General features: G+C 41.7%; 4 protein-coding genes across 4 annotated transcripts in view; all 4 read left to right on the top strand.

Annotated features, from left to right (window-relative positions):
* cbsa (cystathionine beta-synthase a) overlaps positions 1-4,669 on the top strand; it is a 12,229-nt gene extending 7,560 nt beyond the window's left edge. The window contains exons 8-15 of the mRNA XM_034865157.1: positions 426-551; positions 671-755; positions 828-933; positions 1,620-1,697; positions 1,772-1,906; positions 1,996-2,104; positions 2,523-2,607; positions 4,015-4,669. Of these exons, the coding sequence (XP_034721048.1) occupies positions 426-551; positions 671-755; positions 828-933; positions 1,620-1,697; positions 1,772-1,906; positions 1,996-2,104; positions 2,523-2,607; positions 4,015-4,148 (858 nt within the window). The 3' untranslated portion in view covers positions 4,149-4,669. The remainder of the gene's footprint in view (positions 1-425; positions 552-670; positions 756-827; positions 934-1,619; positions 1,698-1,771; positions 1,907-1,995; positions 2,105-2,522; positions 2,608-4,014) is intronic.
* A 770-nt stretch (positions 4,670-5,439) lies between these two features.
* LOC117939670 (zinc finger protein 292-like) lies at positions 5,440-15,142 on the top strand. Its single transcript, XM_034865159.1, has 10 exons — positions 5,440-5,760; positions 7,439-7,584; positions 8,913-8,994; positions 9,170-9,308; positions 9,560-9,762; positions 9,936-10,072; positions 10,183-10,324; positions 10,443-10,724; positions 10,860-11,138; positions 12,085-15,142. The coding sequence occupies exons 1-10, from the start codon at positions 5,635-5,637 to the stop codon at positions 12,109-12,111; spliced, it is 1,563 nt and encodes a 520-aa protein (XP_034721050.1). The 5' UTR covers positions 5,440-5,634; the 3' UTR covers positions 12,112-15,142.
* Positions 12,110-15,370, top strand: LOC117939696. The gene is made up of 3 exons (XM_034865185.1): positions 12,110-12,549; positions 12,583-15,312; positions 15,357-15,370. Exons 1-3 carry the CDS (start codon positions 12,162-12,164, stop codon positions 15,368-15,370), a joined length of 3,132 nt encoding a protein of 1,043 aa, XP_034721076.1. The 5' UTR covers positions 12,110-12,161.
* Positions 15,311-17,763, top strand: LOC117939672. Its single transcript, XM_034865161.1, has 2 exons — positions 15,311-16,179; positions 16,419-17,763. The coding sequence occupies exons 1-2, from the start codon at positions 15,384-15,386 to the stop codon at positions 16,427-16,429; spliced, it is 807 nt and encodes a 268-aa protein (XP_034721052.1). The 5' UTR covers positions 15,311-15,383; the 3' UTR covers positions 16,430-17,763.
* The last annotated feature ends 399 nt before the right edge of the window (positions 17,764-18,162 follow it).

Below are 18,162 nucleotides of genomic sequence, written 5' to 3'. Positions count from 1 at the left end.
CCCCCCCCCCCCCCCCCCCAGCATAAAGCTTCTTAGAGCCCTCAAGAAAGTTCAGGTACTACATCCTTTGGCTATCCTTAAACTAGCATGGACCCGGTTTCTTACATGCCCATCTATCCCGCTGAGGTTTGACTCATCTCCCAGAACAAATAGTCTCGGGCTGATAATTGATCGTCCTTACATTTCCAACAATTTGGTGTGTCTTTCAGACCAGTTCTAAACAATCTGGAGGGAACCCAATAGAAGCGATGCATAATCTTGAATTGAACGAGGCGCAAAAAATTCCACCAACAGATGATAAAGTTGGGAATATCTAAAATACTGAGACCTAGGGATTCCAAATTGCTGTACCACATTCTCAAAGGATTTCAATATGTCACCGAGACACAGATCTTATTTCATGTTCATATTTCATACGTGTGCAGATTGTTGGTGTTGACCCAGAAGGATCGATCCTGGCTGAGCCCGAGGAGCTTAACAAGACGGATAAGACCCAGTACGAGGTGGAGGGCATCGGCTACGACTTCATCCCCACCGTGCTCGACAGATCAGTGAGTTCCACGGGCCTGTTTTATTTTTTTATTGTCACCATACGTTCTTTGTTTCCCTATGTGTAGCTGACTCACAACCCCTTTTATGTAGCAATACGTCTTTTTTTTTTTTTCTCCAGGTAATTGATAGCTGGTACAAGTCGGACGACGAGGAGTCCTTCAACATGTCTCGCGTGCTGATCCGAGAGGAGGGCCTGCTGTGCGGTAAGTGCACAGACAACAGACGCCCGGGGGAGGCTACGAAGTCGGCTCACATTTAGCTCTGTTCTGTAACAGGGGGCAGCTCCGGGACGGCCATGGCAGCGGCAGTACATGTCGCCAAAGAGCTGAAGGAGGGTCAGCGCTGTGTGGTGATCCTGCCGGACTCCATCCGCAACTACATGTGAGAATCCCCACCTGTCCAACAACCACACCGTCCAGTATACTGTCAAAGACTGCAGCACCAATTAGTCTCTTTGGACAAGTAGGGGACAGAATGACCTAAACAAACTCAAACTGGGCTTGACGTACTATTTCAGCTTATTGTATCCTTTTGGCTTACACATTATAAAAAAATTGTACACCTACAGTACACATCTAGTAGAAGCAGAGCAACATGGGCATCCCGTAGTTGCCTCTTTCTTTTGAGAAAGTACTCTTCTGTAAGTCTTTTTCCAATTGATGTCCATGTGTTGGAAAAAACATTGGGCTGAAAAACCCTTATCATGAATTTAAATTGTGGGAAATGCTTGGACTTCCATGATCTAGTGCTGTTTCTTTTTATAGAGAATAGATGTCTGGGCATTGTTTCTTGTTTGTTAGTGTAGGACATTTTTAGCCACGTCCAGCATCCCCATGTTGACAATCATGGTAATTTGAGCGGCATAATATAGTAAAAAAATATGTAAAAATACATATAGTGAGATAAGATATGTGAAAAAATTGATGAATCAATCAGACACAGCTTTTCAGAAAAGAAAGAAATGATGCAACAGAAATACAATGTCGGAGGCCACTGTAGATTAGCTGGGCCTTCAGATGTGCATTGTGTAAATGCAAATCTTAATTTATTTATTTTTTTCCCTCAAGGTCCAAGTTCCTGAGTGACAAGTGGATGGTCCAGAAGGGCTTCCTGAGTGAGGAGGACCTCATGGTGAAAAAGCCGTGGTATGTGTAATTACAGGGTGCATTCTCCTCAATGTTTGGTTGTGCAAGAGCCTCTCATTTCCTCTTTTTGTCAGGTGGTGGAATCTGAGGCTGCAGGGCTTGAACCTGTCCGCCCCCCTCACCGTCCTGCCAACCGTCACTTGTCAGAGGACCATCAAAATCCTCAAAGAAAAGGGCTTCGACCAGGCGCCGGTGGTGGACGAGGCTGGGTGAGTGTCTGTCACGCTCAAATACTGCATGCCTGGTTCCTTTTTGTTGCAGTGTGTTTAATTGCAATGTCCCTTGTGTGTCTGTACAGGTTGATCCTGGGCATGGTGACCTTAGGGAATATGTTGGCCTGTATTCTGGCAGGGAAGATCAAGGTGTCGGACCCGGTCAGCAAAGTGCTCTACAAGCAGTTCAAACAGGTCAGCCGCTAACTTCAACATCTCTATTTGGGGCTTTTGTATTCAAGGAAATGTGTAAATGCGTGGAAGTGATGCCATGGGGAAGGTTTTTTAATAACTTATGGGCTGTAATTGAAGACTAAATTGTTAATTTTGATTGGCTAACAGCAGCAGCCAATGAGACAAACCAGTTCAGGAAGGGTCCCAAGGTGACTGTCCTGTCAAAAAATCAAAACCCCAAAAAATAATCTTTAACAAAAGAAATCCTGAATAATGTTCCCATTAGTGAAAGTACCAAAATGAAATTGTTAGCATCTTGACTCATTTCTTACTGACATTGATTGCTCTGTCACTTCTGCATTGGTTGCTTTCATTTTCATATAAATATTGCTCGTTTTATTCATTATTCTTAAGTCATTGTCTTTTTTGCCATTCTTAGATCCGTCTGACTGATAACTTGGGAAAGTTATCTCGCATTCTCGAGACGGACCACTTTGCCCTGGTGGTGCATGAACAGATCCAATGTAAGTACATTTTTCCCACTTCCTTCATTCATGTGCTCTCATTCACCTGAGCTCCTAGTGCAACTTTGCACAAGTGCAACAAAATGTGATAAACTAAATGTGTGTGCAAAAGGTCTAACTCTGGCTCCTCCCGGTGGTAGTGTGGAAAAACACACCGTGGCAGACAGCAATGCACAGCGTGCAGTAGTGCTCAGTTAAATAAAATCTGTATTATTCTAAATGCTCAAATTCATGACATTTGGATTTTTTGGGGGGGGTGGCTCACATGCAGTGTCTGTATCCCAAGCACCTTCGACTGAGTTTAAACATGAGTCATTGGGCCTAATTCAGCGAACAAAGTGACATTGGGATTCATCATTCTACGAACACACATGCGAACAATTCGGCTGTTTAAGAACACGTCGTAAATCAGACGTAGACTTTTCTTAGGAACTTTCTTAAGACAAATTTAAGAAAAACCTTAGAAGGATAATGGTGAATATGGGCCCAAAGTTTTTCTCAAGGTAACAGTATTGACTGGAAGCCCAGCAGCTCAAATGTGCACCCAGGACACTTCCACACCTACATATTTTTTATTTATTTTTTATTTTTGTGTGTGGGCATTGTAGGCCTTTATTTTGACAGGACAGCTGCAGACATGAAATGGGAGAGAGAGGGGGGAATGACATGCATCGAAGGGCCCAAGGGCGGGCGTCAAACCCGGGCCCGCTTCGATAGGACTAAACCTCTCTAAATGGGCGCCTAATCTACCAACTGAGCCATCCGGGCGCCCCACACCTACATTTTCATGTTAACATTGATCTCTCAGTGGGTCGACATGTCCCTGATCGTTCCTCTCTGATACACGAGTGTCAAAGTCCAGCTGCAGAGCCAGCATCCCAAGGGTCTTGGACAACCATGCCATTTTTAAAGTAGTCTGGATGCGGTGAGAATTTGGCAACTAAAAGGGACACTACTGAATTTCTGTGAGTTTTGTCTAGTGTCACACACCCATTCAAGGTCCTGTAGTAAAAAGAGAGAAACATATTTACAATAGGTTGTTGCGTTTGGTTTTCATTGATTGTAGGTGTTAAGTAGGAAGTAAGCAAAAGTATTCTCTGGATCTGAACATGCAGTACAACCTGACTTCAACACGCTGAGTTTGCGGTGTTCATTCTCAATCTGCAGGATTGATAAGCATTTCCTCCTCTCTTCAACAGTTATATTGTAATAACCCCTGTTGTGGTATACCTGAATGTGTGGCTCCCCCTTTTTTATTTTATTTTTCTTTTTTTCTTTTTTTAAAGCAGCATAAAGCTTTTGGGAAATGGAAACAATCATGTAGGGTGACAACTCCTGAAGCAAGGTAATCATTCTCAGTCCTTCTCATCCCATTAATCTCTCTCTTCCATTCTGTTCTTCCACCAGACTTGACGGACGGCTCCCCTAGCCTGAAGCAGATGGTCTTCGGCGTGGTGACGGCCGTTGACCTGCTCAACTTTGTCACGGGCCGGGAAAGGAGAGAGCGATCCATGTCGGAGTCCACCGACGAGATGAACTAAACTGAACTGGAACGCTTGTACATTTCTTACATTAGAGCAACGAACACAATGACAGGTTGGGTGGACGTGTCTCAAAGATGGAAACAAAAATACATATTGTGAAGTTTTTGAGTGAGGGTTTGCTCTTTAATTCATTTTTGTATTTTTTTTAACTTGAATCTTAAGGTATAATAAGCCAAATATGTCAGGCTAGTGTCAACTTGTAATAGAGTTACATATAATTTGAAGCAGATGATTATTTCTTATTATATTTGCTTGTAGTTCTCAAAGCAAATCTTTTCTAAGTTTGTAACTTTTAGAAAGCTTTTTATTTTGTGTCAGTCTTGAATAGACCCCTCTGTGTTGCTGTTGTTTTTGTCTGAAAAGTCTAAGATCGTTGAAGAAATAGTAAAGTATAAAAGCCCCATTCATCTCTTTTGTCAAGATTGCTGTATTTAAGCACATTATCTTTCCAGTGCTTCTTGTGTGCTGCCTTTTAATAATAAAAAGACATACATGCGGAGTATAATCAACTTTCTTGATTACTTGAAATAAAATGTCAGTGTTTTTTTTCCCCATTTCCTTTTTCAACACAGTGCTTTGGATCGAACTGTGAAGCTGTCTTGACTTTTTAATCTGCTGTGTCTTAGAGAAACATTTTGTATTGCATTAATAATTTTGCCTTCATGAATGTGTATGATTAAATAAAGTTTTTAAAGGACGTCTGTGAAGCTTGCATAAAGTCAATTAGGTTTAGAGTGCATTTATTGTTGAATATTTACATTAATTTTGCCCGGAGTACTTTTTATGTGTTAATTTTTTGGGAATACAAAATGAATAAATACAAAAATATTAAGGGATATAGCTTTAAATGTGATCTCCACGTTACAGTTTTACATTTAAAACATCTCAATACTTGGCTTTAACCTTGTTTAGGATGTTTTAAACCTGGTCAAATCTAAGGATTTTATATATGTAGGCTATGTATACTGTATATATTTTGTTAGTTTTTGTTCTTATCCTAATGAAACTATATAATATATATATATCTACAGAATTTACACGTTTACATAGTGTTTCTATAATGTAAATATATTTGATAATTCTATATGTGTATGTAAATAATGTATGAACATGATTAAAACACGAGTAAAAGTCCATAAAATGTATGTTTTGTAAGGTTTTTATCAGAAAAATGACAATATTTCATGCAATTTTCCAAGTTTATACAATGGGACGTGAACGCAAATATTAAGTCTTTAATACGCTGTGTTTGTGTCTGCCATGTGGTTTATGGCGCATAATATTTTACTTTTGGTACCGTGGTGGCGGTCCTTTATCGGAAGGCAATCTGATTTAATTGTGGAGCTTCGACCCCGCTGAACTCTTCTGCTGTGCATGCCGGATTAATAACCTAGCCCCTTACCGTTGGCAGTATCCAATCAGCGCTGTCAATGCAAGTGGTTGACCGTGGCGATGCTGCTACGAGCAAGGCTAGACAGGCAGTATGGCGGAGGAGGGCAGTGTGTACGAGTTAGAGGGGTTCGAAAAACAATTACAGAGTTTGTTGACCCGCTACTCAAGTGATGAATTGCGAGGCAATAGTAAACTGTTCTGCTCTGACTTTTGTAAGGTAAGGAGCCGTAGCTTATGTGGGTGACGAGCTTGTTGTCGAAGATACTAGCTTATAACGTTATGTTAGCTGACTCCCCTCCCCCAGAACTGGCCGCTACACGGCTAGCATTAGCAGGTAGGCTCGTTAGCATCTAGCTAGCTATTTAACGAGTCCTAGTCGCTTTAAAAACAAATGCCGTAACGCCTTTCAAACATTAACGTTATGTCTGATAACCCAACTTCACATTCGGGCGACTTTATTAAAGCGTCCGAGGCAGTAAACATAACAAACAGTCATATTTTGACATGATTTTTCAGTGTACAGCCAGCAAGCTAACTGGGCTAATTGTTTGAGCCAGCTAGCCCAACATTTGTCTGCAAGTTAGCTTAGTTAGTGCGCTGCATGTTTACCAAACTACCGAGTGGACATCTTTTTGCAAGTTTGCAACGCGCTTTGTAACCATTTCACTAGTAATTAATTTAGCTAACCTTTCACGTTAGGTTGTTATGCAATTAGTATCCTGCATTATTAAGCATTTACTTAGCTATAAAGTTCAACTTCAAATTTAGCATAACGTTAATTATGTGTCTTTAACTGCCGCAAAAGGACATGTAGTTGAAAGTGTACCTTTTATTGTAATACGTCACATAATTCCTTGTATCACAAGATGTCCTCCATACCCTGACGTTTTCATAATGCTATAACGTTAGAGGAATACAACTAGTAAATATAATTTAAAAAGTGCATGCAAATGGCAGTTGTCTGAGATTGTCTGCTGATGCAGTTATTAACGGGGTTCTAGCCTAATTACTAAAAGTGGGAAGTAGTTTTGTCTACGTTTACCTGTTGACAAAACCAAGACAATTATGTTTACTACTAAGCTATTGGCATGCCATTTAAACTTTAAATGTAAGATTTTGCTCTGTCTGAAAACAAAGTTTGAACACTCGTGAAGGTGGATTAATGAAGCGCAATGGCTTTTATCTGCGTTTTGATTCAAATAAACTGCCACTGAGACTTCATAACTTCCTGCATTTTAATAGTGGCGAAGTAGTTGTAGTAATGGGACAAAGGCCTGAGAACAACAGTGTTGACAGTTAACATTCACAGGATTCCAGCGATGCACAAGAGTGATGTTCACCATTAGAGGGCAATATAAGCACATTGTATTTTAGGGACTTGACAGGAAGTATTGTGTGGAGGAGCACTAAATGTCCCGTTTTGGTTACACACTGTAAGAAATGTGTATGTTAAAGAGGAAATCTGCAGACATAGGCTTAACTGTTTACGTCAGTATTTTGATTTGAGCAATATAATCAAATATGGGACTCAGCCATGCTGATTAATTCCATGTGTTAGTTACTGTGGGGGTAGTTAATAAGTAGTTAAGACAAACAGTTTTTTCTGTTTTCAATGTCCTATCTACCAACAGATGTTAGTAGGGCTTCAATATTTAAAAAATGTCTTTTGTCAGACCAACAGTCCAAATTTAAGATAATACGTTGACCATGTTATAAAACAGAAAAGACATCTTAATACCTGAAAATGCTACTTGGCTTAGCCTTGTTCCTGTTGCATCACCAATGTACATACAGCTGCAGTTAAAACATCTAATATACAGACTTAAACAAGCTAAATGGTTAAAACTTTGATTGTCCTTGTAATATTTTCTTTGTTTTGTCTTTTCTCCGTGCAGCTGGTGGAGGAGTATGCCTCTCGAGGGCAGGTGCCGCTGCCTCAGCTCAGGATCCTTGAGATATCTCTGTGCTATTTTGCTCGAGCCTGCACCTTCTTTCCATCCAACTGTGATCATGTGCTCCACACACTCAGTAGTCTGGCTTTGTAAGTATATAGACTCCTCCCTGAAGACTTTTTTGTTTTAACCCTAAACCTGATTCCCACAGATTTTACTTGCCGTTTTTTAAAACAGCAATGACAAATAAATCAAAAGAAAGCTATGACAGTTAAGTGCTGTGATTTGACAGTTTTTGAAGAGATATGTCATACTGCACTTGATGAGTCTCTATTGTAGTTTGACAGCATACGTCATTTTGGTCACTCCCACTCAGTGTAGGAGTCAGGTGAAAGCCTGTGGGTTTTAGTCACATACTTTGCAGTACCAGCAATGATCATGTAACGTGTGATGGGAATACTCTTAGGATAAATAGGTGAATTTGCTGTAGGTGATAGCAGCACCATGTGCTTATGACCGAGCTACGACACCAATGACAGGCTTTTTTATAAGGCATCTCCTCCTCCGTACCATCTCTTGATCTGATTGCCTGTATTGTCCAGAACGAAGCCAGAAATACAGTTTATGCATGCAGAGTTTAGCTGTTTGTTGAGGTAATATCACTTCTTCTAAACCACATTTACTGTGGCTGTTGCTGTGTAACCCTGAATGGTAGTGGCCGCATTTAGCTACCACTAGTCTTGATGCCAGTTCGGCGATGTCTTTGAGAGCTTAAGTGTAGTTCCCAATTTTACCATTAAGGAATGTCAAGTGGTTTTTGCCACACACTTTCTATTTCACCGGAATCTGAATGAACGAATGAATGAAACCCTTTTTTGCCCCCTAGGGAACTGGCGTAGCACAATGTGTCCTTGGCAAAGCACACATATTACATCAAACATCACAACCTCTTTGGAAAAAACAGACATTGATTAAACAAGGCATTAACTCTATAAACATGTGTTATGAAATAATCAGGGTAAAATCACTTGTATTGACTTGCCATTGTCATAGAAAGAGAGAACACCTTTCAGATCAATTGCATACGGAACACAACAAGGACATTCAAATAGGCAATAGGAAATGTTTGTAAACCCCCTCCAAAGTAGTCTTTTGTAGTTGGGGACGGTTAGTGGCAAAATTAATGGATTTGAATGTTGATTTTGTTTATTGGCTCAAGCAGGTCGTTTTGTAATCCAGAAAAAAAACCTGGCATGATGCCTACGTTTGCCCTTACTCCATAAATGAATCCGTCATCCCGTCTTCCCCAGGGTTTCCCTTAGCTTCCCAATTAAGTGCATTCCTCTGCCTCTCTATCACAGTCAGTCCTTTTTACATCAACACAAATACTTAAATTCCTTTGAATACTCAGACCTAAGTTATAAAGTACATAAACAATGTTGTAGATAGAAACCAAACAATGTTGCTCTCCTCACAGGAGTCTTTTTGAGTTGCTGCTGTTCTTTGACCAGAAGGACTTCCATCAGGAGCCACTGAAACAGTTCACTCTTACATTCCAGGTGAGCATGAAGTGTAGATCATCTTCTCAACAGGACAATGTTGTTAATTGTGCGCTATACCTCTCAAAACAGTTTATTGTCCTGAACATTATTGCAAAACAGGATGATGGTGCTCTTAATATATCAATTAAAATACTAGCTTAAGAAGTCCCTTTTTGTTCTTATCCTCTTTCAGGAATGTCACCAGTTGGCCCTTGGGAGGCTTCAGAATGTTCACTTACTTCAGGTGGAGCGTTTGGTTCGGGGCGGCGGGCCCTGGGCTGTCCCAGCCTTACAGGCAATCCTCAGTGAGTCCAATTTACCTCAGAGTGAAGGTGGGTAACAGGGTTAACATCTGTCCTATGATAAACACTAATGTCATTACCTCTCTTAACTACTGATAATATCATATTAGTTGGCAAAATATTTTTTGGTCTCATGTTAATAAGATAAGATTTATCTAACTACCTTAAATACTTGAAAATTGATTTGTTCTCGGTGGTTGTTTTCTTGCTAATCTTTAAAGCAGTATCAAGTAAACTGCAACCATGAGCTATATTCTTCTCTTCTGGCTTCTTGACCACAGTGGATGGGTGCATCAGCTCCGAGATGCCGGTGTTCTTTGAACTCCGGGTGCACTACCTCTTATCCTGTGAGCGGGTCAGTGAGGCTATGGCCCTGGCTAAGTGTTGTGCTCGGAATCCCACAGCAGGACAACACTTGTTCTTCCTCCAGGTCTACCTCACGTGGCTGTTCAAAACTTCACAGCATGACCGCCTACATAAAGAGGTGGGTGGAGTGACTGTTTTATGCAGAAGACTGGTGTGTTTTTCAGTCAAATGGCAAGAATTGTCCCTTCAGTCTGTTGTAACTGTTGCCTAGCTACCACACAATTATACCAAAATCTCATGTGTGAAAACTATCTTTGTCCTGTTAGCTGTTCCTTTTGATTGTCCTTTCAGGTGGCTGAATTAAATGGTAAAGATGCAATTCACATCATCTGCAGTTTGGAGTGTGAGGAAAAGGACGAGTTGCTACTCGCCCTCAGTAGAGCCTTCCTCTCCCAGCAGCTTCGCAAGGGAGACATGTACTATTTGTGGTGAGTAAATTTCAGTGTGATGCAAATGCAATGAGAAGTCAGTAAGTCAACACTTACTAAGGCCTTCCCATTAAAGTGTCATTGAGAAGTTTTAACTCTGTTCTTTGCAGTGATCTTGTCTTCATATGGAGTAAACTTCATAGTCGGTTGAATACATCCAAGAACGCTCTACTTGGGGAGAGTCGTCAGCTGATGCTGTCTGCGACCAATGTCAACTCAATCTTCCCATTCATCAGAGCAATACTGAAAGTGGTAATACAGATTTTCAACTACATTTTATTTGTAGTTTATATTTATAAATGTTAAAAGATTTGTTGGGATTTCTATATATATTTAATTGATATTAAACCTTTTGTTTGTATCTTACAAGCTGGGTGAAGATGGTATCCAGTTTTGCGTGGAGCTTTGTGCCAATGCTCTGGGGTCTTGCCTTCCCTGCGATGTCATCACAAAGTCCCTAATCTACAAAACGATAGCTGGCTTGCTACCCGATGACCTGGAGGTTTGCCGGGCATGTGCTCTTCTCGTCTTCTTCCTCGAACGCACTGTTGAGGCCTACAAGATGGTGTATCTTCTTTACATGCATCCTGATCAAGAGTACCACGTGGAGCACAGCCCCATTAGAAATCATGTTCGCTTTGAAACCCTGCAGGTAAAGCACCTTTTTAACAAATCATGACGGAGAGAAGGCATAGTTTCATATTCTCAGTCAATTCAGACGCAAATGGTTGCTTGTTGTTATTCCATAATGTAACACCAATCTAATTTGTTCTCTATCTCTCCTCAGGTCTTGAAGAAGGACTTGTATTTTGACCCAGAGTTTTGGAACCTCATTGCTTTGCGGACCAACTGTTTGAAGCTGATGAGTGAGAAGGTGGTTAGTGGTGCCCTAGAAGAAATCATGGAGGACAAATGGATCTTGAGCTACTGCACCAAAGAAGTTGCTTCCCAATTAAGCACGCCTGTATGTCAGAAAGGAAGTAAGGACACAGCAGCTAGAAAGCGAAACCATAAAGAGGACAGACATCATAAAGCGGATACTGACACTGCTTCCAAGAGATTGAAGGTGGGTCCAGGCAAAACACGGCCTAATGTTGACCACACCTTAAAGAAGAAAGGCAACCGAGGGTCATCATCAGCTGAACCTTTGAGGCGTTCATTTTGGCAGCTAGACAGGCTACAGGACAATGTAGCCGCTAGGCATGGGGAACTTAAACGCACCACACGACTCTCGGAGAAGAACCCACCAAAACGGAGGATTAGAAAACCCAAGTGGCTTCTTGAAGACTCAGGAAATCTTGGAGAGAAAAATGTTCTTCCAAAGATCAAAAAGCATGGGTTGAAACATCAAAAGCACCATGGATCCTCTGTCGTAAAGAGGTCGGACACTGGTGAGCTTAAGAACAATGCAAAACACAAACCTTCAGTAAACTCTCAATTAACGGCAAGGAAAAACAACCGCAAGCACCAGAAAGGGTTTTCGTTGGGCCCTCTAAAACCAGCTGCCCCGCCACAAGTAATTCTTGAGCTCTCCCTACCAGACAATGAACTAATGGGAACGTTTACTGAGGACGCTTTGAACAGACAAAGAGGTTTACCTCAAGTGCTTCTTTACAGACCTACGGTGAAGGTTCCTGTTTCATCAGAACCTGTGAAGACTGTGCAGCACAAAGAGGTGATTCTTAGAGCGCGGGATGAAGCTATGTTTGTACAACATTTGCACTGTTATGCTCGGCGGCAGAAAGGAAAAGGTAATAGGCTGAACATTCAAGGCTCAGTATCAACAATCACACGCTCCTCTGTGCAAGGAAGTCCTCCAAAAGATCCACACAGAAAGCTCTGTAAAAAGCCTGCCGCTGAGATGAAAGGTGGAATTACATCTCAGACACCGGCAGCTGAAGTTACACTATCCCCAGCTTTAGGAACAGTTCTTCAAGTTCAAACTAAAAAAACTGTGTCACAAAAGACATTTTCAGGCAGCGAGCTGTCCAAAAAGTCTGACGCATTGGTAGCTTCCATCTCTGCGGCAAAGACATTAGCAGCAACTGAAGCTTCAGCGAAAACACTCTGTGAAGAGTCTGCCGTCGAGATGAAAGTCACTATTGCCTCAAAAGCAGCTAAAGTGACTCAGTCCCCAGGTTTAGATAACGTCTCCAAAGTTCAAACTGTTAAAGACACATCAAAAACCACAGCTTCAACTGAGGACAACAGTCAGGTGGTAGTTACTGATAACATCCCTCCAGTCTCGACGAGGGCCAACATTTCAAACATTAGATGTTTGAGCCCCACATCCACACAGTCTCATGATGTTCTTAAAAATAGAAATCAAGATCTGAAGTTACTCTCTTCTCAGGCTGAAACAGGCAGAAATCTTGTAGCCCAACAAAAAGCAGACATCCCAGACGTGCTCCCCATTGCGGGCAACATCATTTCTGAGGTAGATGGCACAGATGTTTTCCCAAAACTCTCAAAAGGAAATATGCCTTGTGAAAATGACACAAGTGGAAGAACAATGGTCACTTCTAATACACCTACAGACCAGGAGAGTATAAATAACATATCTGCTCAGACTTTAGTAACAGAAATGTTTCCTGAACATGCACCTGCGGCGGTTGATCTGGAGAATTACAAACGGCCGGCTGCAGAGGACAGCTCCTCCAAGAAGTCACCAGCTGGAAATTCCTTGCAAGTTCCTCCCAAATTGCACTCTGGCTCCAGCTGCTCTGTAGTTGCTGATGTGCAAGTGAAGGAAGAGGGAAATCAGGATATTGGTCTAGAAACACCTGAGAACAGTAAACTATTAGATACCAAGGAATCCAAGTTGGAGTACGTCTGTACATTCTGTAACAAGGTCTTTAAGGGAAGTCGGGTTGTAGCACATGCTATGTTCCATTATCGTAAAGATGAGTGCATGTTCTGTAGGACAATGTTCAAAGATGACCTCCTGGCCATGATGCACCTTTCTGACCATATTGAGAAGCTAAAGAGGAGCAAAGAGTCACCTGGTAATACCCAAGAAAACTGGGTTTCTGAGACCAAAGATATCGCCACACCTAAGACCTCTGCCAAAGCTAAGGACACAAATGTGGCTTCTGGGTGCCGTAGTAGTGGGAGAACAAGGCAGTCTACTGGTTGTCTTAAATTAATAAGCCTTCCGGATTCAACACCATCTGGCTCCAGAAAGTTAAGATCCAATGACAATCCAGTGGATCATCCATCTTTACATGAAAATAAATTAAACATGTCAAAGCAGCTTAATGATAAAACTCCTGTTCACAAGGTAAATGGGCATATTGGCAAGAAGAAAGGGCTTGGCAGACCGAAAAAGGACACCATGAACTCAGCAGCTAAGCAGCCACTCACACGGGAGGAGCTCTCTCAAGCAAGATCAAATGATGAAGCCGAGAATCCCAGGTTGCAAAAAAAACAAGATTCAGAGATGGACTCCTCTGCAACATCAGGACAGGTAGACAAGTTTGGCTGTTTCACCGAAGATAAAACGGAGACAAAATCTCTGCAGGTTCTGAAGCCGTCCACGAAACACAGTGGGAAAGTTGTCGATGAGAAAAATGCGGAGCCACAAGAGAGAATCTGCTGTCCTGTGGAGGGTTGTGCTTGGATTACAGACCTGTCAAAAAACCGTGTCGCACTCCTGTACCATGCTCTTGAAGATCACTACGGTGAAGTCAAACCTTTAGAACTGGCGTTCCGTGTGGGAAACAGCAAATGTAGTAGTTGCATGAGGGTTATGTGGAGTTTTGATCATTTTCAACACCACGTTGAAAGACACAGACTCACCCCACGGCATCCTTGCCTTCATCAGGGTTGTAATGCTCGGTTCAAAACTGGAATGGAAATGAGGCGCCACGCCAGGAGGCACAGTCCGCTGCAGGCAGAGTGCTGCCGCCCTGGTTGTTGTAAACTATTTATTTGTCTCTGGGCATTGAACCTTCATGAAAGAGAGCACTATGCTTCCCAACCCACTAAAGCGGACAAAAACACAACTCAGCAAACGGTTGACAACAATCCGCCGGATGGTAAGAAACAACCAGATCATATGCCGCAAGATGTAACTTCTGCCACAACTGTAAATAAGACTGTGAGTGTAAAGGCTGCTCTTAATTTAAGAGGAGAAGCGGTACATAACTCGTCAACAGGGAAACCTGTTCAGGCTTCATCTCCCACCACTGTCGGATCACCTCTGTTGAAAGAGAGAAATGTGACCAAGGATTCACACGTCTTAAAGAATCTTTCTAACAAGGACACGTCCACACAGCCCACAGGCCCAAATCTGAGATTAAGGCAAACTTTAAGAAAAGTCAAAGCAACAAATACAACCGAAAGTCACAAAGTCATCTCATCGTCATTGTTAAAACACAATATCAAAGGAAGACATAAGTTGAAGAAAAAGCAAGTCAAAGTAAACACAAAAGGTCCTAAGAGAAGAGGGCGTCCTCCTAAGTCAAAGGAAGCTGTGCACGATGAAAACACAACTACTGGCCAGAGCACTCCAGGTGTCATAGAACACACGGCTCCGCTTGCAACCCCCACTAAAGCAGCAGAGAGCTCGGATGGGCGCGACGAGTCAAAAGAAGAAAAGAGTCAGCAGGTCCAAGATGTAGTCAACAGTACAAAAACATCAATCAATGACTCAAAGTCGAAGAAATCAATGATCAAGCAGATGAGGATTTTTTTTAAACGAAGGGGCATTTCTCATACCTCTACAGCCATCATGACCGCTAACAGTTTAAAAGAACCAATCAGTACCACCTCAGCAGACAAAACACACACGTTGACAGCTGACAAAATGAAGAAACTGCATAAAGTGAAAAAACGCTCCGCTCCTAAAGAGAACAGTAGTCAGACTGCTTCTTCAGACTCCAGCAAGTCAAAAAAGACCAAGGTTGCAAGTAGCAAAGCCAACACAAAGAGTGGTAAGAAAAAACGTCCTCTCAAAGAACCAGAGTCTGTCCTGAAAAAGCCCGCCAAGTCCATATCTGATGTCCAGCAAGTCGAGGCCAAAGCATCAGAAGGACTAGAAAGTTGTGCTGATGAGGACGGAAAAGGAAAGACCGAAAACGCAGACTCCACACAAAGCCGCTCTGGTAAATCTGTGTCTGCTGTCCCGGTTAACAGTTTAAGTGTGCCACCACGCACCGCCTCAGAGAAAACACAGAACATAACAAAAGGACAAATCTCTAAGAAATCGCATGTGAAAAAACAAGGAAAGAAAGAAAGGAGTAGTCACAGTGCTTCTCCAGACTCAAGCAAGACTAATAAGAAGAACAAATGCATTGACAAAAAAGGGGACATGAAAACGCTCAAGAAAAGACGGCCGTGCAAAGATACAAGCAAAACCTCTGCCCTAAAAAAGAAAGCCAAGTCTAAATCAGTAGACCAACAACAGGCTAAAGCAGCCGCAATAGAAAGCTCACCTGATGTGGAAGGTAAAGCAAAAGAAGGAACAACGGATACAACACACGACAGCTCTGGCGCCAAATCCAAGAAACCTCATGTCACGAGAAATTCAGACCCCAGCAAGGCGAATAGGAAGCACAAGAATGTTCATAAAGAGGGTGACACAAAGATTGACAAGAAGAAATGCAAAGACCAGGGTGCTTCATCAGCATTTAGCAAGACTGCAAAGTCCGAAACTAAAATCCAACCGCTCACTGAGGGGAAAACAGAAGTAGACGGGAGCGCTGTAGGTGACAAGGGAGAAACTTCAGTGGAAACACCACAACCTACAATTAGCAGGGCTGGTTACTCTGTAATGACGAACGGACAAGTAACCAGAGAAGATGTTGAATCTACGGTGCTTAAGAACGCTCTGGAAGGGTATAGTAAGAGGCCATTTATGCGCCTGCCACCTACAGCGTACCTGGATGAGAAGTACATCACCATGCCAAAACGAAGGAAGGAGCTGTCGTTTTTCCAGTCGTCTCCGAGAACCCTCCCCATGGCTCAGCAGACCTACGTCACAACGGCTCTGCAGAGACAACGATGTGCCAACTGTTTTGTCACTTTCAACAGTGCCGAGGATCTGCAGAGTCATCTCCAACTGCAGAAGTGCTCAAACATCTTTGGATTTGACTCCGATGATGAGGGTGAGTCCTTTTTTTAAAAATATATTTAAATGCTAAGCAAATTTAAAACTAAAGCTTATGTAAGCATGCTTGGATATTAGGAATACTGCATTGGCCCTAGTACAAGACAACCCTGATTATAAGACAATTCAAAAATTTGAGCTCTTGTCCTTTTTTAGGTTCAATATGGCAACAAATAATGCAAAAACAGAAGTTAAGTTTGTTAAGGTGTGTCATTATACTCTTTTTTTCTGTTTCAGGCAACAGTTGAACATGTCTAATAAAGTCTGAGTGAATTGATATTTTGGATGCATAATATACTGACCTGCGTGAAGCCCACCAGAGCAATCCTGACTCAACAGATCCATGTTCTCTGGGTGACATGTTCATTGCAGTGGGCAACGACTCAGGCATCTGGAACCTGGGAACTGACAGGAATACCTGACTTTTACCGCAGCACGTGCCTGTAGGAGCAGTCAGAACACGAGACAACCGTTTGACAAAAGACAACTGAACTGAATCCCAGTCAGACCGCAGAACAGCTAGTACTGAAGTGCCTGCTCTGGAACCGCCGTGCTGTTTCCAGCTGCTTCACCTGGTATGGAGATTAACAATTGTGGCTTAAAGACTGAACTCTTGAAAGCTGTGAAAAAAAAACACTTGCGCCAGATGACAAGGCTGCTCCTGCTATCACTAGGATACATATTTTTCACATCAGTAAGCCATATAATGCCATTATTTGCTTTTTGCACTCTTTTCATACAATTTCATTTTGCTTAAACTCAACGTGGCGGAGATTGTGAAACGACTGAAGCATCTTACACGTCATGCTATTTTAACATCCTGAGGTTGCATATAATTTTCTTACATTTGCAAAGTTGTATCAGAGTCTTCTTTGGGAAAATGTAATGTATAACTCTTCTTTAAATACTAATTGTATTTCTTATATCCCTATGGGGTTGATTATGTACGTGTGTGTCCTCACCATAAATAACCAGTAGGGCGCAGTGTCCACCAATCTCTTTAGGTTAACGGATTTGTTTTAGTTTTTTTCCCCTCTTGCAAAACATAAGTTTTGTAATATGTTTTGCAACAGCAGGATTTCTACATAAAAAGCTGCTCCACTGTATTTTATCACTGGATGGACTTAAGAAATGGCTTCACGTCCTGCTACCAACAACAAAATGTGCCAGTATCCCGCTGATATTTTGCTGGTTTCTGTCACACTGAACTGGTTCAGTTAATTATTTGCTCTCAGTGGAGCAGCTGACATTCTTGCTTCCTATAGTTTCTCACTTAAACATAGATTTTATCTACTGAACTGTCTAAGACCACAGAAACATTGTGATTTCTCTTTTAGGTTGAATGTTCTTTCCTTCAAAGAGAGAGTCATAAACAACCAGTTTGTAAGTGTTACCCGGAGACTTCATCCGTCTTTCATGAGCAGCGGCAGGTTATATTTATTTAAGTCTTTTTTTTTTCTTTTTTCTTTTTTAAAATCTTTTTGTAAATATATTAAGAGTTTCAGTGACTTATTATAAAAGGGGATGTCAGAGCTGGGTTTATATTTTGTTCTTGTAAAAATAAAACTTATTTCGAATGGCATCTACTCAGTTTGCCCTTAAAATGACCAACGATCCAATTCACCAGAGAAGCTCCTGTTTTCATCAGAGGAGGAATGTTTATTTCCAAAAGTAGAAAGTAAGTTATTCAGTGCACTGGCAACAGATAAGACAGCAGTATTGGAGAAGAAGTTTAATGACTTATGTAGACTGATATGAAAGCTCACTTTTTGCCAGCCTTTGGTTTGTGTTAGATATTCAACAGCTGAAACTACTTAAAAGCTAAAACTAAAAAGGGGAATTGAATTGCCAATTGTGACTAACCTTGCAATGAAAGGTTCAAAGTTTTAAACCTTTATATTGATTTATTTTTTTGCATTCTCCTGATTTGAAGAGGAGCTGAACCTCCACCAGCTGTAGCCTCGGCCTCAGACCCTCACTA

Source organism: Etheostoma cragini, chromosome 24 (assembly GCF_013103735.1).
Source record: "Etheostoma cragini isolate CJK2018 chromosome 24, CSU_Ecrag_1.0, whole genome shotgun sequence".
NCBI lineage: Eukaryota > Metazoa > Chordata > Actinopteri > Perciformes > Percidae > Etheostoma > Etheostoma cragini.
The sequence above is the reverse complement of the archived record's forward strand: the minus strand, read 5'-3'. Positions and strand labels throughout refer to the sequence as shown.